Below are 25,575 nucleotides of genomic sequence, written 5' to 3' on the forward strand. Positions count from 1 at the left end.
GAAGAAACCGGGCACAGAGAGGTCGAGTGACTTGCTGAAAGTCACACTGCTACTAAGTGGCAGAGTTGGGATGGATTCCACACTGAGTACTTGGCTCTAAACTCTCTTACCAACAGCTATGTGGCAATTGTGGATTCCACGTGAATCAGGTTAGGAACCATTTGTCAAAATATGGCCAAATGCACAGCTTTTCTTGAGCTACCCCCAGACCCTTGCAAAAGTACCTTGGTAGAGAATTATCTGTATGAACCTCAGCCTGGTTTCTGACCTGTCTTTCCCACATTTATTTTCCTTCCCAATTACAAACAAAAAAATTTTTAGCAAAATCCTTTATTTTTGTGAGCCTCCTGAATTCTTTTTGGAAAGGAAAAACCATTTCTGTAGGTTGTCAATGGGCATTTTACTTATTTTCACACCTGAAAGGGGAGATGAGAGACAGCACGGAGACACACACACTCCCCAGTTGCTTGTTCCCCACCCAGGACTTCAGACCGGGGCTTCTCAACCTCACCGCTATTGATCTGCGAGCTGGGTCATTCTTTAAGGGCTGCCATGGGCATGATAGGATATTCAGTGGCATCCTTGGCTTCTAAAGCCAAGGGCAATTGCCTTATCCATCACTGCAACCAAGCGTATCCGCAAATATCACCAGGCCTCTCCTAGGAGGCAGAAGTGTCTCCAATTGTGGACCACTGGTTTAGTCCCAACACTGCTCTGCTCCTCATGCCATTCCTTCTTCCTATGTTACCCTCCCTTACTCCACTTTGCCTGATAAATTCCTCCCCACCCCCCAATGTTTGTCTTGCCATTATTCCCCTGCTAGCAAAGCTGCTCCTACAGGCAGAATGGTGCTCCAGTGTGGGGCCTTACCATGTGCCCCAACCCTTTGTAAACTTCTCTGTCACCCTGTTCCCTTCCCCAAGCCCAACATCACTTCACCACCGCCACTGACTGAGACACATGCTTTACACTTAATTAAAAATGCGATTCCAGAGTCATTGGAGGTCACATCCTGCCACTGTACTCAGCTGAGAAAAATGAAGCAGAAAGGGTAACAGTGAATAAGCTGCAGAGCCAGCACTCAGCTCCAGGGCTGATGATGCAAACCATATCAGTAACATTGTAGCAGCATGGGGCCAGGTCTAGGTTGTGTCCCTTATCCAAAAAGCCTGGGACCAGAAGTGTTTCAGATGTGGGAATGTTTTAGGTTTTGGAATAACATGATATCTTCAGAACAAATTCACTTATGTTTCATTCATGCTTTACCATATACATAGACTGGAGGTAATTTTATACATTGTTTTTACCATGCTTGTATTTTGCTTGTGACCAGTCAGATGAGGCCAGGTGTGGAATTTTACACTTGTGGCGTCATGCTGGAGCTCAGAGAGTTTTGGACTTAGCAGCACTGGGGACTCTAGATTTTCAGATTGGGGATGCTCAGCCTGTCATTGGCTATGGACTCTTCTTTCCTACCTAGAGCCTGAGCTTATCAGCACCACTGTCTGTTGTCTCTCACACACTCATAGCAGTGTCTAGAGTAAGAAATAGGAAATTTAAAAAAGTATACCCGCAGGAGCTGCCTCTTGGCCAGCTGGAGTCTGCCCCACTGCAGTTCAGTTTCCCCTGACCGTGTTGGCAACGAGGCCCTGTGTGTAGTCATCAGTAACCCAGCACCATCTCTCCTTTCAGTGGTGGCAGGTGGAGAAAGTGAACCCCATCAAGCTGTACGAAGAGAACAAAGTCATTGCAGGGTTTTCCCTGCTAAATCTGCTCTTCAAACAGGGCCGAGCAGGCCTCATTCGAGGAGTGGTGGACAAGCTCCTAGCGCTGTACAACCAGAAGAAGATCAAGCCCGTGGTTGACTCCCTGTGGGCCCTGGAGGAGGTAAGGATGGGGCTTTCCCTCAGCAAATAACCACCTATTTTCAGTCCAGGCAGGTGTGGGCAGCCGAAGTCAAGGGTGTTTCAAAAAGTTCATGGGAAATGGAAACTAAAAGATAAGTTTATTTTAGTGTAAAAAGTATTGAAATCCATTCATTTGAGGACTCTTCAAAAAGCTTATGAGAAAGGCATATTAAAAACTATTTGGGGATTGCTATACATTTTGCACAAAACAAACATCCTTTTTTTTTTAATTTTTTTTGACAGGCAGAGTGGACAGTGAGAGAGAGAGACAGAGAGAAAGGTCTTCCTTTTGCCGTTGGTTCACCCTCCAATGGCCACCGCGGCCGTCGCGCTGCGGCCGGAGCACCGTGCTGATCCGATGGCAGGAGCCAGGTACTTCTCCTGGTCTCCCATGGGGTGCAGGGCCCAAGCACTTGGGCCATCCTCCACTGCACTCCCTGGCCACAGCAGAGAGCTGGCCTGGAAGAGGGGCAACCAGGACAGAATCCGGCACCCCGACCAGGACTAGAACCTGGTGTGCTGGCGCCGCAAGGCGGAGGATTAGCCTAGTGAGCCATGGCACCGGCCCACAAACATCCTTTTATCCTGTTTTCCCATGAACATTTTGAAGTACCCTTGTATAATCTTTTGCTATATGATCTTTATCTACATTTATTTGAAATGAGGACCGTAAAAAGTCATTGCCTCATAGTAAAGGACTTTGGATGTAAGAACTACTTAAGTTCCTCCATTGTTCCCAGGCCACGTGCCTCATTTGGGACATGAACCTTCACCAAGTGGCCACTGATGGTTGATGGATGTGCTCAGTTCACCTTGGTTATACTGCTGCGGTGTCATGTATATTGTTGTCTTGTGGGTATAGAAGAGATCAAGGTCAAGGCAGGTGATAGCTTAGAGCTGAAATGATTTGTGTGTTGAGCCCAGATGCTTTGAACTCCGAGAGACCTTGTTAAGCTATGGTGGACGCTATCATTATTGCTGAATTGTTGGACTGAGTCTATTCATTGATCTGACAAAAGTTCTGTTTGGAAGCAGCCCTCCATTACAAAAGAATTAAGAACCCCTAATGTAGCCCACATAGATACTGAAGCATGAATGCATTGTGTTGGTTCGTGTGAGGCTCACTAGGGGGAGGCAGGGTCTAGAAAACCCTTCAGGATGCAGGGGGAGACTTGAGCATTTGGGATGTCAAATAACAGCAGCTGCTTATGAGGAGAAATAGGGAAGTAGCTTGGATTTCAGGAGGCAGATCCCTCAGGAAATCCTTGTACGTCATGATTTTGTAACCCTGGCTTTAAGGAGCCATGAAGGCCCTGAAAAATACACAAAAGATGTAGAAATGCACTTGTTTGTTTGCTTTGCAGTATGTATGGATGAGTTGCCTTATGGTATAACAATTCTTGGTGTGTTTTGGGGAGTCACGGAGACTTTTTTAAAATCTAACAAATGCAGAGTTCTATGGAGCAGATGGTGGGTGTATTTCTGGCAAGAAGAGTACTGCTGTTTGCCTGCTAGACTTAGTGGGCCCAAATCCAGCGGCTTCTCTGCACACAGAAATCCTCCCCAGAAAGTCTTTTTGGGGTGATCAATGTGTAATCAAATACACTGGTCCTAGAACTTTGATCCCGCAACGTGCCTGTATATGTCTCTAACACTACAAAAACCCATCCACCAGAATTCTTTATTTTGATAAAAGGAATGCAAGCTCATTACAGGAAATTCATAAACTAACCAGAAACATAAGGAAAAAATAAACAGCCAGTCCACAGTGCAGGGAAGAGTAACATCATTAGCATCTTGGTTTACTTCCTTCCAGTCTTTTCCTATTGCTGATTGTTCGCTGTGATTCAATTTATTGCTAAATCAAATCAGATACTCATCCATGCTTTCTGCTGTGTAATAGCCAAGATGGTTAGACTATTGCTAAAATTTTCTCGAAATATTTTTTTTTATGATATGAACCCCAGCATCTAGACTGTATTTACCATAGTATTTCAGAGGAACAGGGTAGGACTGGGCACCATGGAAACTGGCTTCTCTAGGGTTAGGGAGGAGAGGAAACTAGGAATGCATGAGTCCAGGGTTAAGAGATTAATTCTGTCCATGGGGCAGGGAAGAGGACTTAGACTTAAACTCAGTGCCCAAACAAGCCCAACAAATCCGGTTGCATTTAAGGGAGGACTGAAATCCAGGAGGGATCCAGTTGTCCCTGTGGGTTATTGTTCTAATATTAGAAGTCATTTTTGGTCACGGTGGTTACTGAATCACAAACTTGGGGAATGACTGGTGTGTGCCCAGAATTGTGTGGATGCTGGAGACAGAATGGAGAACAGATGGCCGAGATCCCTGGATACCATGGAGCTTAAGTTCAGAAGAGCTGGAAGGAACAGAAAATACCTAAGCAAATACAAGTCCACAGGGTAACTGCTGTCTATAATAAGTCCTTGAAAGGAAATAAACTAGGGTATGTGGTGAAGAGTAAGTGGAGCGTAGAAACATAGTTTCTACAGAGCAGAGCTTTTCAACTTCTTTCATTGTGACTCCCTCAAGGAGCTTTATATGTATCTTTTTGCCTCATTGGTTCCCCATGAAATCTTAAGAGTGAGAAGGGGAGGGAGATTGTGAGTACTTCCAAAAGCTCATGTAAAATAGAATTAAAAGATAACTTTATTTTGATGTGAAAAAAAATGAAGTCTGAGCATAAGGAATCTTCACAAAGTTCTTGGAAAATGCTTATTATAAAAAAAAAACTAGGCATGGATTTTAAAACTTGGCATCAAAGTAAACTTATCTTTTCGTTTCATTTTCCACAAACTTTTTGAAGTACTCTGCATGTGTGTGTATGTTTATGTTCTATATGTGCCTTTTACATTAAAAGAGTAAGTACTTTTTTTCTTCTCTTAAGAGCCAATTTTCCCATCTTTGGGGGAAAGATATCCTGCCCCTTGGGAATACATGCTGTTGACTGATTTAAAGAAGGAAGGTGTTTGGGTAGCTGTCCTCTGAACTCGCACATGGAGGTACAATGCTGAAGGAAAAAGACCTCAAAAGCAAAGGATGAGGGAAGAAAGATGACAGTGAATTCCAAAGATGCGTTATTTTGAGCCAAGGAGGGAATGGCGCGAGGACAGCCTGACTAGGACTTTGGGTTTTACTCTGAGTGCCACGGGGGGCCTCCCAGGGATCAGAGGCAGGGAGTGACACTACATAGTTCCCAGAGAATTTTCTGCTATGGAAGAAGCAGAATTTGTGAGGCAGGGTCCTGGGCAACTGCAGGGGTCCAATGATCAAGCAGTCAAAGATGGTCTCAATCCAAGGGTGCACTGACCCACAAGCCAAAGGGGCAGCCTTGCTCTCATAGGGAGCGTCTGACCAGGATGTGTGATACACAGAAGACACCAGCACTCCTCTCAACCACCCCTGCTAGAGGAAAACACAGCTCCACGTGCGTGGGAGCAAAGTCAGAACAGGCTCAAGGACTGAGTCCACTGAGGATACGGAGCCAAAACTCCAGGGCTAACTAGGAACTCTACACCAACTGCAGCCAGGAAAACCCAGGCCACAGCTTGCTCTATGGGGTCCTGTGTCACATGCAGGCAAGTCCAGGACTTGACACTGAATCCGCTTCCTTCCTTCCATCGCCACTCTTAGTACTATTGTCTAAGCTGGACCCCTCCAGCAAGGACTGGGTACTCACTTCCCTCCTGGCCCTCTGCAGGGGATTCTCTGCCCAGCTCCCATGGACTCCCATCGCTTAAACCATCTCATGTTCCATCCGTGCCTCCCATGGTTCCTTTCTGAACCTGAAATTCCAGTTAACTCCTTACTGATGCCTGTGAGGCCCTGTCCAGCCGGACTCTGCCTCTCTCATCAACCTCACTGCACCCACTTCACCTGCTCCATTAGAGCTTCAGCCAGGTGTGTTTCTGGTCGTTGAACCCAGCCAAGCCTTCCCTGACTGGAGCCTCTGAACCTGTCGTGTTCTGTATTTTGAACATTTCTCCTCCAGCTTTGTGGCCAGGCTGCTTGCTCCTCATCACTCCTGTCTCAGCTCCATATGACCAATACAGAGAGGCCATTCTTCACACCCTAGCCTCTTGAAAACGGTAGCATGTGCAGCCAGCTCAGCCCTGGTCATTCCCTCCCTTTACCATGCTGTCCATGATGCTTACCACTGCCTGAGATCACTGTGCCCATTCATTTGTTCACTTATTCAGACCCTGGTCTCTTTTCCACTAGAAAGCATACTCTGTGCTGCAAAAGATCTGGACTCATGTTCTAGATCTCGCTGCGTGGCATGCAGTAGATGCTGCATAAATACACATTACACAGGCTGAGGGTTTAGCCCAACAGTTAAGATACCCATGTCCCAGTTCATAGTGTCTGGCTTCAGTATCTGGCTGCACCCCTGACTACAGCTTCCTGCTAATGCAGACTCTGGGAGGCAGCAGTGATGGTGAAGGTGATTTGGTTCCTGCTACGCATGTGGGAGACCTGGACTGAGTTCCTAGCTCTTGGCTTAAGGTGTAGCAGGAAGTTGTTGAAGGAATTTGAGGACTTAACCAGTAGATGGGGCCTTTCTCTCTCTCCCTCTCCCTCTCTGTCTCCCCCTCCCTCTCCCGCTCCCTCTCTACCTCCCCCTTTCCCTCCCTCTCTCCCTCCCCCTCCCCCTTTCCCTCCCTCTCCCCCTCCCCCTTCGCCTCTCCCTCTCTCTCAAATAAATAACATTTAATAGATAGATATTCTAAAAATGAATTACTGACTCCATCAATGCACAGGAATATGACTAGGTAGATATTTCCTAACAGGAAATAATTAGTGAGTGAATGAATAAATGCATGAATGAACAAGCTATCCTAAGTAATTTAAGTTGTTCCCTTCAGATAGGGTTTCTCAGCCTGGATGCAATTACTATTTTGGCCTGAATAATTCTTGGTTGTTGGGAGGCTGCCCTGGGCATTTTAGAATGGTTAGCATTCTACACCTAATGGATCTCTACCTGTTAGATGTCAGTAGCATCCTCTATTGCCACTTAAGGTAATAAAACACATTTCCAGACATTGTCTAATACCAAGTGCATAGGACAGTGGAAACAGACAAAATCACACCTGGATGAGGACCACTTGCTTCCAAAGAAACCCTGGAAGTAGGCAGTGAGCCCAGCAATTCAGACACTCATATACCATACTAGTGTACCTGAGTTTGTGTTCTGGCTTCAGCTCCTGAGCAGACCCTGGAAAACACTGATAATGGCTCAAGTAATTGAGTTCCTGTCACTGTGGGAGACCTGGTTTGCATTCTGGGCTTCTGATTCCAGCCTCATCCCTAACCTGGCTATTATGAGTGGATGGGAATTCACTCTCTCTGTTTCCTAGATAGTTGGATGGATGGATGGATGGATGGATGGATAGATAAATAGATAGATAGATAGATAGATAGATAGATAGATAGATAGATAGATAGATATAGACGGACGGACAGACGGACTGCCGATGAGCAAACAAGAGTTAAAAACCATTACCCGAAAACCAAAGGAATACAGATTCTCATAGCAGGTGAGTCCTCCAGAGAGAAGAGATAGACAGCTGCTACCTGTTTGCCAACAAAAACATTCACAGGCATTCATTAGTAACACCCACCAACTTTCTGAGGGCTCTTTCCTGCAATATTTATAGGCATCTGTTTAGAGCTACAGTTGGACCATACAGCACTAGTAATGAAGCCCACACAGCTCTTCCGGGCTTGAAGAGAGTACTGCAAGCTTATTACTTGCAAACCTAAGAAAGAAGACCAGAATGATTTTTTTCTCTCCCCTTTGGTAAATGATTGCACAAAATTGCTGCACAGCCATCTCTATAATTTCAGCTGTGGAATATAAAGCCCATAGGTATTAAAAGAAGATTCTCTTGGGCTCTCTCAGCCCTCAAACTAGAAGATCTAATAATATCAGAGACAATTAGGGTTTCTTTTTAGCCATCTGTCTTTGACTTTATTGTAAGTTTAATACAGAAAGCAGAGTGGGAATACTGCAGCCTCAGGTGTGCTACCACATATCCAATATGTAACTGCACATTGAGGCGAAAACAAATTAACCTCTCCACATGATCTACAGGTGGGAGAGGGGCAAAGCACACTTCTGTTTGTCAACCAAGCAGCAGGAATTTTGTTGAGCACCTACTGTGTGCTCATACTACTTTAGGACTTAAAGTCTACAGAAGTCAGAGACAACATGCTTCCTGCCCACGAGTTTATGATTTGAGAGAAAGCTAAAACTTATGAAACAGAGAATAGCTTAGTAGTCCATCACAGAAACTGTTTCAATGGCAACTAATCTTGAAAATGAGAAAGAACCACATTGAGGAGGAACAGATGTTCAGAGGTGGTTTACAGAAATTGCTTGAGTAATTTCGGAGTTACAAAAAGGATATTACAAGCAGGAGGAGTGTGAGCAAAATCACAGATGCGGGAGTGCGTACAGAGTAGGCGGGGTGGAGAGAGAAGTCTGGGCTAACCCAAGCAGAGGTTGCTGGCTGAGGATGAGGGAAGAATGGTGGATTTGAGCAATGCATTCAAATAATGGACACCTTTGCTGACAGGTGGAAGAGCGAGAGTTGACCGCCTGGGTGTGGGACAGCTGACGGAGAGTGTGGTGTAAGCAGCATGGCACTGTTCCCTCCTCTCAGTTCCCTGACCCCCACCCTGGCCCCTAATGTGATCCCTGTAAAGATATGCATCTGGGCTGGACAGCTGTGACCTCTGATTAACACTGCCACAGCCCATCTGCTGCTGAGTAGTGCACAGAGGGGCAGGCATTGGCCTAGAGGTTCAGGTGCCCGCATCTCCTATCAGAGTACCTGAGTTCAACCCCCAGCTCTGCTGCTGACTCCAGCTCCTTGTTAATGCAGACCTCGGGAGGGAGCAGGTGATGGCTCAGATAACTGGGTTCCTGCCACCCATGTTGAGACCTGGATTGCAGTCCTAGCTCCCAGCCTTGGTTCCTCAGAGACGGTGGGCATTTGGGGAATGAACCAATGCATGGGACCGTTATCTGTCTGTCTCTGTCTCTGTCTCTCTAATAAGTGATTTAAAAATAATACACCAACAGCTGCATGTATACCCTAACAATTTTTAGAAACTTTTGCAAAAAGACAGTATCTGTAGTATTCTACAGTGTTTGCATCAAAGTCCATGACTGTGGAATGCCCATGACTCCACTCTGGTAACACTAGTTACATGAAGCTGTTTCAACTTACTAAAATTAAGAAGCATTAAAACTTCAGCTCTTCAGTGTCACTAGCCACATTTCAGGTGCTTAAAAACCACATGTGCCTCGTGGCTGCCAAATTGGACAGCACAACCATAGATGAAATTCCTATTGCACAAAGTCCTAATGGGGCTGCTCCGGGAGATGATGTCATCCTTCTCTTTAAGGGTAGGACAGTTTGCAACCCCTTGAAAACCTGGCTTGATTGGTTACATTTTACTAAACTATGCTAATTATACCTTTCCTTCTTCCAAGTCTCCCTGCCTTGGCCATGGTAGACATCAGTGCCCAAATGCAATCACTTTTTAATTTAGGCATTCCTAATTCCCCATCTGGTGTCACCTGCATTTTTACCTCCACACTAATAGTTGTGCTTTAAGGATGTTTGTGTGTTTTATTCTAAGCCATCACAACATCTATACACAGAGACAGGTCTGTCTGAAGGGGGGTGGTGGAATCTGGGGTTGGATTTGAGACGGTCCTTTAATGAAAAGGTAGATTAATGTGGAACACCAGTTAAAGGGAGTTGAATGCCTCAGGAGACAGTGTGTGTGTGTGTGTGTGTGTGTGTAGGGCACTGTCAGGTACAAATATGCCACAGGCTTCCACGCCAACACCAGACTGGGAAGTTACAGGGTGGTGCTAAGCATCTGACACAGGGGGCCCAACTCAAGCTAGCGGGCTGGGAAACCCAGCTGAACCATGGCGGATGACAAGGAGCTGGCAGGACCTCCCTTACAGATCTAGAAGTTCCTGCCTGGGCACAGCTCGGAGTAGGGGGAGTATGTTCAAAGCATCACCCCGAAGCAGGCAGTGTGCACTGTGTCAGGTGCACAATGGTTTGGAGGATGGACTGGGGACAGGAATTTTTAAGGCCTGAATTGGAAAGCCTATGACCAAGGTGTGGGGGGAAGGGGAGCAGTGGTATGGGAAAAAAATGAAGGAATCTGAGTCACTGGAAAGAAAGGAGAGCAGAAGCGAGAGACCGAAAAGAAGCAAGAATCAGAGACGACCAAGGGCTGCTCAACCGGAGAGACCGTGAGCGGGGATGCCAGCCTTAACATGTATGTAGCCGTGACAGGAGCAAACGTAAGGAAATGAGTGGGTGTTGCTGGGAGTTTGATTTAAAGTGATGATACAATATGCACGTGGAGATGTCTAGAGGCAACCCAAACCCTCAGCCACAGTGAGAGAAGAGGGCCGGGGGACTGCTGCTACTGGTAACACCGCTGGATGAATCACGATTCGGCGGGCATTGCTCTAAGTGCTGTATATGTTGATTCATGTAACCCCAAGGCCCAGGTGCTAGTATCGCTTGTCTTACAGGTGGTACAAGTGAGGCTTTGGAAGTTATACGGGCCCTACCTCCCTGCTTATAATTGAATTTTCCTTAGCTCATTTCGTCTCCACGATAACATGGAATGATGGCTACCGACACAAACGAGGAAATGGAAGAGTATGGAGATGAGTAAGTCGCCCAAGGTCATGCAGCTAGTACATGGCAAAGCCGGCACTGAAAGCTAGACAGGCAGGCTCTCAAGCCCTTACATGAACCTCTCCACTGTGGAGGACGAGGGCAGAACCCTAACCTCAGCGCCTCCTTCACGCAACAAGCAGAGGACCAGGTGTCCAGACATGGGCAGTAGTAAAGGGACCACTCTGGCCACCTGACAGCTCCCTAGTGTTGGCTTGGAGGAAAAGCCTTTGGATTGTGCCATGGTCACTGTTGATGTTCTGAATGCCCTCTCAGGAGAATGAGGACAGAAGTCCGAATGCTAAAGGTCAGGAAGGGAACATGTGGGCAGGACAGGCTGACCGCCAGCGTAAGCCTCCCATTTGGTATTGAACAGAACAAATGCTTGGAAAACAGCCAAGAGGAGCAGTGTCCCCAGAGGAGGTCTGTTCAGAAATAGACCAGTGTTTGCCTGGAGCTGGGGGAGTTGGGGAAATGTGGAAGGACTGCTAACATGTGGCTTTTCTTGGAGGGATAAAGATATTCTAAAATGAATGGTGGTGACGGCTGCACAGTGTGGTGAATATACTAAAAAACCATTGAATTGCACACTTTAAATTAGTGAATTGTCTTATACATGAGTTACATCTAAAGTCAATTTACAGATATCATTTATTTGCTGATACAGCTACAAACACTTCAAAATGTTCGTGGAAAATGAAAATAAAAGAAAAGCTTGTTTTGATGCAAAAAATTTGGAAATTCAAGGGCAGTTATTAACCTAGTGGCTAAAACACTGGTTAAGATGCCTGCATGCCACATGAGAATGCCAAGGTTCAATTCCTGGCTCTGGCCCCTACCTCCAGCCTCCTGCACCCTGGGAAGCAGTGACCATGGCTCGTGTAGTTGGTTTCCTGCCATTCACGTGGGAGAGCTGGAGGGCATTCCCAGTCTCAGCTTTGACCAGGCCCAGCCGAGGCCTAGCCAGAAGTGAGTCAGCCAGGTGGGAATGTTCTCCCGTCTCTTCCATTTCATCCCCATTCCTTCCTCTCTCTCTCTCTCTCTCTCTCGCTCTAATAAAAATTTTAGAAAATTTTTAAAACACATGCACGGCTTTTTCATGTACGCATTTGTACCATTCGTATCTCCCATGAACTTGCTGAAGGCCCCTCTAAGGCACATTAGTCGTTGAAAAACAGAGAGAGCATAGGACTGGTTAGAGTTGACATGAGAGGGGACATCAGAGAGGAAGAGGCCTCAGTGGACAACGCACAACCATTTACAAGGCCATGGCAGAACTCAATAGTTGGACAACTGCACAGGCAGTGAGTGAAACCCGAGAAGGGGGCCGGCGCCGCGGCTCACTAGGCTAATCCTCCGCCTTGTGGCGCCGGCACACCAGGTTCTAGTCCCGGTTGCCCCTCTTCCAGGCCAGCTCTCTGCTGTGGCCAGGGAGTGCAGTGGAGGATGGCCCAGGTGCTTGGGCCCTGCACCCCATGGGAGACCAGGAGAAGCACCTGGCTCCTGCCATCGGATCAGCATGGTGCGCCGGCTGTGGCGGCCATTGGAGGGTGAACCAACGGCAAAGGAAGACCTTTCTCTCTCTCTCTGTCTCTCTCTCTCTCACTGTCCACTCTGCCTGTCAAAAAAAAGAAAAAAAAAAAAGAAAGAAAAGAAAGCCAAGAAGGGAGATGAATGAGGGGTGACACCCAGGCTTGCATCACAGCCTGGGCAGAGGCCTGGAGCTAACAGTGAGGGGGGCTGGTGCATCCAGCACAGATCAAAGGTACATCAGCCCGAGCACTGAGAGCTGGGGAGGCCAGGCTTGAGGGGAGACGGGATCTACTCAGATGGACCCATTGTTCTCTAGCAACCCGCGCCTCCACGCCTCCCTGCCTGTGTCAGTGCTGTCAGCTCTGCCTCTTGTCCCTCCAACTTGTTCTGCCTGTAAAAAATTCTAGTCACCTCTCAAGACTCGGGCAGGACACTGGCTCCTCTACCCCCCAGTACACACACACACACACACACACACACCTCTTACCCCAACCCTGAGCTGGGAATTTCCACTCTCAGACCCTGGGGCGTGCCTCTTGGCCTTACATGTTCATGCAAGACAGCAAGAATGTCGACATGGTCCTTCCGTTCCTAACTGGAGGGATTCCTAAGGCACAGAGAGTCAACGTTGAAAGGCAGCAATTGCTTCTCGACCTTTTGGCTAAGATCAAGAGAACAGCAGTGGTGATTTTCACAATGCACGGCTGATGCCTATCCTCCCCACCCCCGCCTAGAGTTTGGATCTTTGGTGTCAGGGACTCAGGGCAAGCCAGGAGAACACAGGCTGTGTCATGCAAAACATTTCTGGGGCCTTAGCCCATGCATTTCCATCACTGGTGCGGCATCTCCCACTGAGGCTCTAACCAGACCGTTTTGTCTACACTGGCGACCAGACTATGTTGCACAATTAGGTTATTCTCAACTCAGCACTCCTTATTAGGAGTCTGTGAGCTCAGCTCCAGATTCCTGTTAGGAGGAAAACAATCGCTCTTGCCTTCACAAATGTCACTTGGCTGGAAATACATCCAAACTGGATTTCCTTGTGAGCCAGGGATGAAATCAATGCAAGCTAATCTTGGCTGTGCGGCCCAGGCCAGGATTCTACCACCTCCAAATGCTGAGATGATCTATTTGCCTTTAAAGGTGATGGAGAAATCGCTTTATGGATCTCATTTTCAAGAAGGCAATAGAGGCCTGCTTTCCAGTATTTTCTAAGGTATCTGTACTGATAGGTTAATTGCAGGTTCTTCCCTAGTCACTAGATTGGCTAAAAGAAGAGCCACACTGCATTTGAACATGAGCACCTACTTTTAAATCGCCGAATGCATGGAGAAGGTTGTATCCTGGCAGGTGCACATGCTGAGGCTACTGCCTCGCTCTCCCCCTCCGGTACCCACTCCCTTCTGGAGCATCTGTTTCATCCTTGAAAACTGGGAGTACCACCACTTCCCTGGCTGCTGCCCAGGATTCTGTTATTCTTGTCCCAGTGGGTTCATCTCCTACAGAGTGTGAGCCTAAATAGATGGGATAAGAACGTGAACCAACAGGTGGGGACTCTTAGCTTGCTGTCCGGACCCTGTGACCTCATTTTCCTAGAACGACTGACCCTCATTCTCAGACAGTGGTGGGGTGATTTCTCCCTGACTCCTTTTTCATAGAACTTCAGTCATACTGGAGTAGGTTCTGCTCTACTCCTGTATGACCTCCTCTTAACAAATTGTATCTACAAACATGTGTTTCCTGGTCACAGTCTGTGGCCCTGGGACTTAGGTCTTCAATGTGTGGATTTGGGGAGGAGGGGAAGGACACAACCTTTTTTTTTTTTTTTTTTGACAGAGTGGACAGTGAGAGAGAGAGAGACAGAGAGAAAGGTCTTCCTTTGCCGTTGGTTCACCCTCCAATGGCCGCCGCGGCCGGCGTGCTGCAGCCAGCGCATCGCGCTGATCTGAAGGCAGGAGCCAGGTGTTTCTCGTGGTCTCCCATGCAGGTGCAGGGCCCAAGCACTTGGGCCATCCTCCACTGCCTTCCCGGGCCACAGCAGAGAGCTGGCCTGGAAGAGGGGCAACCAGGACAGAATCCAATGCCCCGACCGGGACTAGAACCCAGTGTGCCAGCGCCGCAAGGCGGAGGATTAGCCTATTAAGCCACAGTGCCAGCCCAGGACACAACCTTTTAAAAGATTTATTTTTTTGAAAGGCAGAGTTAGAGAGAATAGAGACAGACAAGTATTCCATCCACTGATTCATTCTCCAGAAAAACACAATGGCTGGGCGAAGGCAGGAGCCTCTTCTGGGTATCCCACATGGGTGAAAAGGCCTAAGCCGTCCTGTGTCACTTTCCCAGGCACACAAGCAGGGAGCTGGATCAGAATGGAGCAGCCAGGACACAAAGTGGCTCCCATATGGGATGCTGGCATCACAGGCACATTTTAGCAGCTACACCACAACACCAGCTCACAGGAAGGACACAGTGTAATCCAGATACAATTTGAGTTGGATGCAATCAAAAAGGGAAAATGTTTTGTAAAGGGCTAAAGAGACAAAATTCAGCCCAAGGGTTAAAAGGGCAGGTTCCCGAGTAAGTCCTTCCTCCTGCAGCTACGGCTGTGTGTCCATGGGAAAGTTAGCTCATTTCTTTCTGTCCTGGATTTCGCTTCCAGCATCTGACACAGGATCATGGAGTGGGTGCTTGGGCAGACCTCCCAAGGCAGCCTGTGGCGAGCTCTCAGGGCACAGCCCTGACACAGTCGTCTCCAGTATCATCTCGGAAGGCGTGCAATGGTGGAGCCCCTGCCTCTCTTTCGTCTGGCATTTTCCGCTCTGAGTTCCTGCCCCCGTGATGTGAACAGACTCACTGTGCTCTTTCCTTATGCTTTTGCTCATTTCCAAAGGCATTTGGGGGAGCTGCTTTATGGAACAGAAGCTCCTAACGGCACAAATGATAAACACATGCTGGTGTTTGGATTCCTCCAATTCTCCAACCATTTCGTTTCTGATTACTAAACTGTTAGTTTGTTTTGGGAGACGCTGCCAGGAAAGTGCCAAGCTCCTGTTAGTCATTTAATAAACTCTAAGCGAGCAGCTGCCTGCAGGGCCCTGGACGAATGACAAATAACCACGGTGGCTAAAGTCGTGTTTGCCCTGAGCCAGGCAATGTGCTGAGCACTTTCTGGGCATTAGCGCATCTGAAGTCACAGCAATCCTGTAAGGGAGGAACTATTATTTCCCCCATTTTACAGACTGGGAAACTGAGGCTTGAAGAGAGCAAAGTGAGCTGGGTGAGGTCACACAGCCAAGATCTATGAGATCACATCACAGGACTCATGGTGGCTGTTTCCTGAGGCCAGGATCAAACAAAGGCTTTCCACCCCTCCAACAGTGTGCTAGATGACTCTGTCTTGAGCCACTCATCCTGGTCGCCCCGTCTCTGTGATCGGAGGCATCCCGGCTCATGGGGGAAAAGACTTCTGTGATTACAGATGGGAGACCTTGAGCCTCAAGCCTTCGTTTCAACATCTGTAAAATGGAAATGATAACCTTTGCTTTTCCTACCTGTGCCAAAGACTACTGCAAGCAATGTCTAAGCAGCAAACTGCATGATGGATATAAATGCTACCACGGGGGTGTACTTGCTACAACTATAGTTTATTTCTTCCTCTCCCTGTCTCCTCCCAAGCATGTGTCAGCCTCATAGCTTCCCTAGCACATGCACAACTAAGCATTTCCATTTCGTGAGTTTGCTCAGTGAACACCTCGTGGGTTTATTCCCATGATCAGCAGCTGGTGCCACGGGATGCTCACATCAGCCTCTGAGGATGGGGAAACTATGCCCGTATTTCAGATGAGAAGTCTGAGGTGAGGCAAGCTGCCGCCTCCTCCAGGACGCACGTCTCCAGGTGGGAGAACAAATCCCCTCGACTCAAGGCCAGTGCTTCAGCATCACCGCTGTCCTCTTGGTCTCACCCCAAGCACGAGTGACCAGCTATTTGGATTCTAATTCACTACATTAAAAAATTATTTATTTGAAGAAAAACAGACAGGTCTGTAGAGTCCCCATCCACTGGCTCACTCCCCCAAACACCTTCAACATCTGGGATTAGGCTGAGACTGAAGCCCAAGATGGGAACTGAATCCAGGACTCCCATGGAGATGGAAAGACCCAACTGTCTGAACTGTTACCATGTTCTTCTAGGGTCTGAAATCAGGTACCAGAAACAGGAGTGGAAGTCACTTGAGCATCCACCTGGTATTGTAGCTGCTGGGCCAAATGCCCAGCTCTCACTGCCTTTTCTTAGTGGCATAAAGGCCAGCAAATGGACATAGTCCAAACAAACTCTCACCTTACATGCCATTGCATGCAAAGCTGTGCTGGGAAGGGCAGAGGTAACAGTTCAAAGGGGCCATAGCCCACTACACATCCGTTTTTACACAGCATTTTATTGCCTTTGCAGGGATCAGGCCCCACAGTGAACCCACAGAGATAGGCAGGGCAGGTGCTTTGTCCACTAATTAGATTTTCATTCAGACTAAGCAAAGTAATTCATATGACATAGCTGAGCCAGAGATCCAAGCCAAGTTTCTTTTTTTTTTTTTAAAGATTTTATTTATTTATTTGAGATGTAGAGTTATAGACAGTGACAAGGAGAGAAAAAGGTCCTCCATCTGCCGGTTTACTCCCCAAATGGCCGCAACGGCTGGAGCTGCGCCGAACCAAAGCCAGGAGCCAGGATCTTCCTCCCGGTCTCCCATGCGGGTGCAGGGGCCCAAGGACCTGGGCCATCCTTCACTGCCTTCCCAGGCCACAGAAGAGAGCTGGTTCAGAAGAGGAACAGCTGGGACTAGAACCAGCGCCCATATGGGATGCCAGCGCTGCGAGTGGAGGATTAACCCACTGTGCCATTGCGCTGGTCCCCCAAGCCAAGTTTCATATTCTGGAGATCTTGTGGGTGCTGCTACATATGTGTGTTTGTGTAAGCATGTTGCTTTTTTTTTTAAGCACCATTTTGCTTCTTGCAATTAAAAGAATAAATTACACAGTGTACAACCACAATATTCAATATTTAGAAAAGAGAAACAAAGGATGAAAATCACCCATGATTGTGTCATCCTAAGCAAAACCACTGCTATTGTTTTTAATGTGCCTCATTTTTGGCTTTGTTACTCTGTATCTTTTTTTGTTCCCTCCTGCAGTTGTCACTGTAAGAGCCCCAGCTCTGCTCCTGAGCCTGTGTGTGCAAATTAAGAGTTTATTATCATCAGGGTCACAAATAGAGGCAATATTTGCTTTGGATTTGTGGAGGAAAGTGGAGGAACTAGATTCATTTCCAAGTTTATGGCTGTGGAAGCATCACATTTAGTGGGTGAAGTATGGGCTGGAATTGGAAATGCTTAGCAGGGTGACAACCACAGGAGCCAGGGATGGGGCTGATGTGGCTCTGAGACACAGAAATGAGACTGTGAATGTCGCCTGTCCTGTAGTTTACCTGGCATTCCGCATCTGATGCATTTTCTGCTCTGTTCCTCCATGGTCACAGAATCGTTTGAAAGAATTATTGCCTGAGTTCTATCAAACACCTGTACCAAATTCTGCTTACTCATTCTCCCGTGACAGTAAGTAGAATATGCCTCCCTTGAGACAAGGTGTGGCAAACTCCACAGCTTAGCTGTCATCAGTACTTTGGCCAAAGCCTGTGGCAGACATCACTTACCCACCCTAGTCATTTCCACAGGATTCATCTCAGTGTCAGATCTCTTTCAGCTCAACATTACAGGCAATCCCATTTACCCAAGCATAGGGGCTACAGCAAATGAACCACACTGGCCATCCCTGCCCCTAACCCATGTTCAGGCCACCCTGAGTACTCTAAGCAAGGGAAGCTGCTGATTTTAAGAAGGGTTCTCCAGAGTGTTCTTGTTTGTGGCGTTTCCTGGCTACTTCTTACCTCCCCTATGGTTGCCAAGGAAGTGGCTGTCTTCACGGGCATTTCTGAAAAGCTGTCAGCCACTGTTTTTCAATCCAAATACATTCACAGTTTTCCCAGCTCTGCTTTGTGCATGACGATGTTTTCACATAATATCACACCATTTATTTGGAGGTCTTGCAGCTACTAAAAACATCCAAGTTTCTTACGTGGAGTCATCTCTCAGTGTTCACAGGGGATTGGTTCCAGGGCTTCTACAGACCCCCAGAAGACTGGCAGGTGCTCCTTCCCTTATATAAAATAGTGTAGTGTTTGCAGATAACCTATGCACATCCTCCCATATATTTCAAGCCACTTTTAACTTACATATAATACCTAATGACATATAAATGTAAAATAGTAAATACTTTTCCTAATGTATTGTTTAGAGAACAGCGCTGAGGGGAAAAGTCTCTGTGTTCAGTACAGGCATACGATCTTTTTTAAAAAAAATTTTTGATCCATGATTAGCTGAACCCACAGCTGCAGGACCTCTGCATATGGAGGACTCAGCATCTATGTGTAATTTACTGACATCCTAACTGCGAAGCAAAAAAGCATACACAACTGCCAGAATTACTGGCCAGTGAGTTTATCTTCTCTCTTTTTGTTCTTTGCATTCTATTCAGTACAAAGGGAGCAGGGAACCATGGGTGAAATAAGAAATGCATGGGAATAATTCTCAGTAATTAACCTCACCTGTGCATGTCACGGGACAATAGTGAATCACATTATTTCTGTAATTTATCACATTTCCATAAAACACCGTGAAATTATCTCAGTAGATACCAAGGCATTTGGTGAAGTTCAACAGCTATTTTTTGTTCTATGCAATCACCGAGTTTTTTTCTTAACCTGATAAATGCTTTCAAATGAAGCTAAAAACAAATGCATTATATTTACTGGAGAAGTCTAAGACCCTCACCATGCTATAGAAGGTAGTGATGACCTTGTCTGAAAAAGCATTGGCAAAAACAGAAATGAAAAATGACACATCAAAGGAATAAAAATATTATGCCTTATATTCTTGTAGTTGATAATGCTTTTAATGTATGATATTCCCTTTATTCAAAAATTCTTTAAGAACAATGTATCTGTGTTCTTATTTGACATCTCCTAGGTTTGGTCTCAGATCTGTCTGTTAATAAGTGTGACTTTGGCAAGAAATGTAGCCTCACTGTGCTGGAGTTTCCACACCTGTGAATTTTGAGTGAATTACAACAGATATTGTGCATAATAAGCACGAAGAGAAACCCATAGTCCCCTCCACCATGCATGCTCCCCCTTTGTTGTGTGCCATGCTTTTCCACTTAGAGCTCGAGTCTTAAAGATGGATTTGCTTCTATAAATGACGTTGGAAAGGGTGGGCATTTGATGCAGTGGTTATGATACACTCTGCCCCATATCAGAGTGCCTGGTTCAATTCCTTCCTCCTCCACTTCCAACCCACCTTCCCGCTAACGTACATCCTGCAAGGCAGCGAGTGGTGTCTCCAGGAGTTTGGGCCCTGGCACTCAAATGGAACACCTGGCCCATTCCTGGTTGCTGCAGGCATTTGGGCGTGAACTAGTAGATGGGACGTCTTTGTCTCTCACTCACTCTCCCTCCTTTTGTCTGTCTCTATCTCTCTTTCAAATAAAACAAATTGATTTTTTAAGATAATAAGTTTGGGGATATACTTTGCAGTAAGTACTTAGGATATACAATGCAGTCTGTCTGAACCTGCATTTCTCTGAGAGTGAAAATTAGCATACACTATAGCCATGTCGTAAATAGAATGTTGCTCCTAAAGTCATGCAGATGGTAAAGTCCAAAGTCATGGGCTGATGGTGATAACAGAGTAAAGACCAGACCAGTTGTGGTGTGTAGGAGGTGGGACAACTAGGAGGTCGTCAGGTCACAGGGGCATGTGCTCAGAAGGTAGTTCTCAAGAAAGGATTGGTTATAAAAGCCTGAGTCAGGCCCAGCTGCTCTCTCTCTGCTTCCTGGCTTGGTCACCACTCCTCCTCCTCCAGCATTGCTGTCCACCAGCCTCATGAGACAGTTGAATCAGTGGGGCCTGACTGATCTTGAACTGGGAACCTCCAAACCCACAAGTCAAAGTAGCTCCCTTCTTGTATAAGCAGCCTCTGTCAGGGGTTTACTGACAGTGATGAAAAGCTCACTAATAGAACTGCTAATGGAAACTAAAAATAAGAACACCACTGTTTACTGAAGACCTATTCTTAATCAAGCACTGGATCGTTGGATTGGGTCAGGGCCCACAAAAATTGTAAAAGCAGGGGCTGGTGCTGTGCTGTAGCAAGTAAAGCCGCCACCTACAGTGCCGGCATCCCATATGGGTACTGGTTCGAGTCTCAGCTGCTCCACTTTTGTTCCAGCTCTCTGGGAAAGCAATAGAAGATGGCCTAACTCCTTAGGCCCCTGCCCCCACGTGGGAGACCCAGAAGAAGCTTCAGTCTCCTAGCTTCGGATCGGCTCAGCTCCGGCCATCACGGCCATTTGGGGAGTGAACCAGTGGATGGAAGATCTCTTTCTCTGCCTCTCTGTAACTCTGCCTTTCAGATAAATAAATCTTTTTTGTTTTAATGGTAAAAGCAAACCCAGATGTCTCCCAGAAGAGTTGCTGATGGCCACTTGATCTAGTCCTGCCATCCTGATTCCTGGGAGTTTAACTTGGGTATTTATTATTATTTTCTTAAAGCTTTATTTATTTCTTATTTGAAAGGCAGAGTTACATAGAGGCAGAAGGAGAGAGAGAGAGAGAGAGAGAGAGAGAGAGAGGTCTTCCATCCTCTGATTCACTCCCCAAATGGCCGCAACAGCTGGAGCTGGGCCAACCCAAAGCCAGGAGACAGGAGCTTCCTCCAGTTCTCCCACGTGGGTGCAGGAGCCCAAGGACTTGGGATATCTTCTGCTGCTTTCTCAGACCATAGCAGAGAGCTGGATCAGAAGTGGAGAAGCTGGAACTCGAACCAGCACCCATATGGGATGCCGGCAATGTGAGCAGCAGCTTTACCCGCGAAGCCACAGCACCAGCTCTGGGTATTTTTTATTTTTAGAAGCAATTATGCAATACCACTTGATTTAAAGGATATTAACACATAACAACTATATTCCCCTATCAAAAGAAACATGCTTCTATATACGCATTATCTCTCTTATTCCTGGTGTTATTGATTCGTTCTCCTTTTTCATTAACAATACAGTGGTTTATCTGCTCAGAGGTGGGATTCATTTACCAGACTACCCTGCTTTATTTCTAACAGTTTTTAGTTTTAACATTATCTTTGGCTTATCATTTTATATCCTCCCTTCATTAGCCTTCTTGGACTTCCTCTAAAACACAGTGCTATCCACTGGGTGGTTGAAACAAAAGGATTCTCAAGGTTCTAGAGGCTATAAAAAGTGCCCGGTTTGGGTCCTGGCCAATCATGGTGCCAGTTAATGTGGTTCCTAGCTAAGAGTCTCTCTGGTTTGCAGGTGGCAACCTTCCCACTGTGTCCTCCCATAGTGGAGTCAGACAGGAGGGCCAAGCCCTTATGGCTTCATCTAACTCTGAGTCCCTGCCATATCTCCAAAGGCTCTGTCTCCCAGTGCTGTTGTCTCTGGATGGGCAGTCAGGGTTTCAACATATGACTTACACAGTCATTCAGTCTAGAATACTTTCTAAATTTTACCTAGCAAGAGACTTAGATCAGTCTTCTTCCCTTCTAAACTATATAGGAATACTGGGTAAGGATATATGTGCTTTAGCTGCTGTTTTGGTGTTGTTTGTTGTTTCTGTTTTCCTCCCTTGACTTTTTGAAAACTTCTATTTGAAAGGCAGGTGACAGAAATAGAGAGGGAGGAACTGTCGAGAGGTTTTCTGTCCTCTGGTTCATTCGACAAATGCCCACAACAGCCCGGCCGAGGCCAGACTGAAGCCAGAAGCCTGGAGATCCATCTTGGTCTCCCACTTGGGTGGCAGGGATGCAAGCAATGGAGCCATCATTCATTGCCTCCCAATATGTGCATCACACAAAGCTGGATCAGATGTGCACAGCGGCCAGGACCCAAACTGGGCACTCTGATATGGGATGTGGACATTCCAAGCAGCCACTTAACCCAGGGTGACACAATGCCCACCGCTCCTTCCTTCATTTTTTATTTAAGAAAATACTCCCCCGCTTTTTTTTATAATTTACATATGGTTGCTTACTTTTTTTTTTCATTCACTTATATATTGTTGTTATTGAACACCTGCTGTTTAAACAAATTTGGGGGCAAGGACCTGGAGAAAGAAAATCAATGCATCTTCCAGGAGAATATCAATTCATGATACAGTATGGTGTTGCAAGCACCACACAGGGAGTGGTTCCTGGGAAAACGAGAGCAATTTAACTCTGCTTCGTGTCATTATGAAAGATGCTTGGAAACTCTCCTACTCGGTGACAGGTCACGCTTTCTTTGCATGCTTCTTGTTGGCAACTAAGGCACACAATTGAATGTTATAGGTGCTCTGAGTTTTGAAATAATTTCCTGTAGCAAGAAAAGGAAACACTAGCTTTGTCGGGATGGCTTCATTCTCTTTACAGAAGAAAAGAATTTGAGGCAAAATCAAGAAAAAGCAGTGGCACCAGGAGATGCTGAAGTTTTTCTTATTTACCTTTTCTTTCTTTCCAAGATATAACCTTACTTTTTATAGCTAAAAATTTGACAAGCAGGTTTCTCCCTACGTCCCTTGGAGGAGGCAGCTGAGAGCAAAGCTGGACTCATTCTGCCCACCCTGCTGAGACCTCGTTTCTCTTCACACCTGTGTTCCTGTTTCTCATTTCCATTTGGCTACCATTTTTCAGGGCCTGGCTGTCTGTGTTCTGTTTTCCAGGGCAGCAGGCTTCTCTGCCTCGTTACTCTCTGTTTACATCATTAGATGCAATTGAGACTTGTTGTGTTACAGGTACCATCCCTCAGTGCTTTGCAAACATGACTCACTCTCTAACTTTCTTCACCCTTGTTCTGGCAGCTTCTAAAGTGTGTATGAGTTTATCACAGGCCCGCAGTGTTGAAAAACACGCCCCTTAAAAAACAGTCGTTAGCAATAGTCCATAGCAGCGGCTGCTGCTTCTCTCCGTGACCCTGCCAGCGTCTGGTTGAATTTAGGAGGTCTGAGTTGGTGTTTACTACAGGTTTTTCTTTTTTTCCTTGCATGTGTTGTTGGACTTTTCCCTGAACATCACTCTTGGGGAATTTTGGATAACTTGACTCACATCAGGAGTTCACTACGCCATTATTTATACCCAGCAAGAAGTGTTGAGATGAACGACTCTCCACAGAGTTGTCCTCTTGGGAAATCCAAGGGGGGAGCATGTGTCATTAACATCAATTCTCACTAGTAAAGGATGATCCCGGAGGTACTACCATCCACTATTCCCGAGTTGTGCATGCCTGTGAGTGGGTTCTCAAATCATAGACAGCTTTGGGCAAAGTAAAGGTGCAGACAGGACCCAGGGCACTATCAGACCACACCTGCATGATGCTGGTCAAAGTCTGTGTGGAACTGGTCCCAACAGCAGGAGCTGGAATCTGAGTGGGGCTCAGAAGATTTAAATTTATATACAGGAGGTATGTAGTATAGCAGATAGGAAATTTCTTTTGTGGGAGAAGAGAGGAAGACCTGTATGGATGGTTATATCATATAGAAGACAGCAGAGAAATCTCCCAAATGGAGCTACACACCATGATATGCTAGTAAGCATTTTAACAACCAGCCCTGAGATAGAAAGTGCTGATGTGTGGTAATTGACAATTTCCATGGTATAAATAGTCCTCCCATGAGCAATATCAAGTTACCAACAAGATGTCATTGAAAATGCAGAAGCGCCCTTGGTAGACCCAAGTTCCATGGGGAGTGGCACAGAGCTCACGTTGGCTCGTCTCCAACGTGCAGGAGCCTGGGTTATATGCATGCTTGACCTTCTGATGCAATATACCTGGAGCAAAAAAAAAAATATCAGAACTTACGGGAATGTTTATGGAGAGACTATTTAGAAAAACAATATGCAGGCAAAACCTGTCTCAGGAGCTCCACGCTTCATAGGACTACTTCAGCATCATTTTTCATTTTTCTAATCAGCTCCTATCTACCTCCCAGCTCCCTCTTGTATAATCCCAGTACCCTGTGTACTTCCAAAATGCAGATGAAACTGTTTTTCCTGTCCAATTCCTTATCAAGCTACGTGCTTCCTACAGGCAGGGGCATACATGTTCACTTGGATGTCCCCAGCTCTTAATTTCCTAGCTCAATGCCTGAAACTTCATAAATGTTAGCTCTTCTCCCCAACCCTTAGAGAGGGGTACTAAGCGGTGCCGAGTACTATGTTTGCCCCTGAGCTGGGCCATTTAAGTCTATCAAAAGCAAAAGCCCGTAACTATGTTTCTCACCATCAATGATTTTAGTGCCTGCTTAGAGAGAATGGTAATAAAAGCATAGAGTAGCAATGAAAGATTGGAATAATGGCTTCAGACAACAATAGAGAAGCCATCGCAAGGCTCTCCATGATTAATTGTCAAGTGAAAAAGCCCAGATAATAGAAGCTGCGGGGTTCAGAAAAAGCCAGCTGAGAACACTTCCCACACCGTCTGACAGCCTTGACCTTTCCCTGGCTTGACAGAAGAAAAGGAGAGTGGAATTGAGAGAGGAGAACCAGAGAAGGCTGTGGGCAGCAGATGGTGATAACAGCAAGAATAGATGACAATAAGCATGATAACCGTGCACTGTGTGCTGGACCCTGTTCTTTAAAAAAAAGAAAAAGATTTATTTGTTTTGAAACACATAGAGAGGGGGGACATCGGGAGGCAGATCTTCCATCCACTGGTTCACTACCCAGATGGCTGCAATGGCCTGAGCTAGGGCAGGCCAAAATCAGCAGCCAGGAACTTCATCCAAATTTCCTGCATGGTTGGCAGGAACCCCACCACTTTTACCATCTTCTGCTGCTTTTCCCAGGCCACTAGAGGGAGATGGATCTGACGTGGAGCAGCTGGGACATGGGCTGACACCTATATGGGATGCCTGCATTGCAGGTGGCTGCTTCACCCAACACCAGCTCCTGGACCATGTTCTATGAAGCACCCAAGTTTCACTGATTACCGTATGAAGCAGATGGCATCATTTATCCCTACTGCACAGAGACGAAAGTGCGGCACGGAGGAGTAAAGTAGCATGTCCAAAATCACCAAGTCAGACAGGAAAGAGAAGAAAATAGCTTACATTTAAACAGTTCTATTTAAACCAAGTGATGACAGTTCCTTCTGAATTGGTTGTAGATTTCTTGCAATTCTTACCTCCTTGGTTGTCTACAGTGAGAATTGAACAGACTTCTAGAGCTACTAAGTGCTGGGCACTCTGCCAGGATCTACTCCATCCATCTATGCACACGCAATCTGACTGTGGAGG

General features: G+C 46.4%; 1 protein-coding gene across 1 annotated transcript in view; it reads left to right on the forward strand.

The window, feature by feature from the left end:
* VAT1L (vesicle amine transport 1 like) overlaps window positions 1-25,575 on the forward strand; it is a 169,044-nt gene that overhangs the window by 97,448 nt on the left and 46,021 nt on the right. The window contains exon 7 of the mRNA XM_008257643.4: window positions 1,693-1,887. Coding sequence (XP_008255865.1) covers window positions 1,693-1,887 — 195 coding nt within the window. The remainder of the gene's footprint in view (window positions 1-1,692; window positions 1,888-25,575) is intronic.

Source organism: Oryctolagus cuniculus, chromosome 18 (assembly GCF_964237555.1).
Source record: "Oryctolagus cuniculus chromosome 18, mOryCun1.1, whole genome shotgun sequence".
Lineage (NCBI taxonomy): Eukaryota > Metazoa > Chordata > Mammalia > Lagomorpha > Leporidae > Oryctolagus > Oryctolagus cuniculus.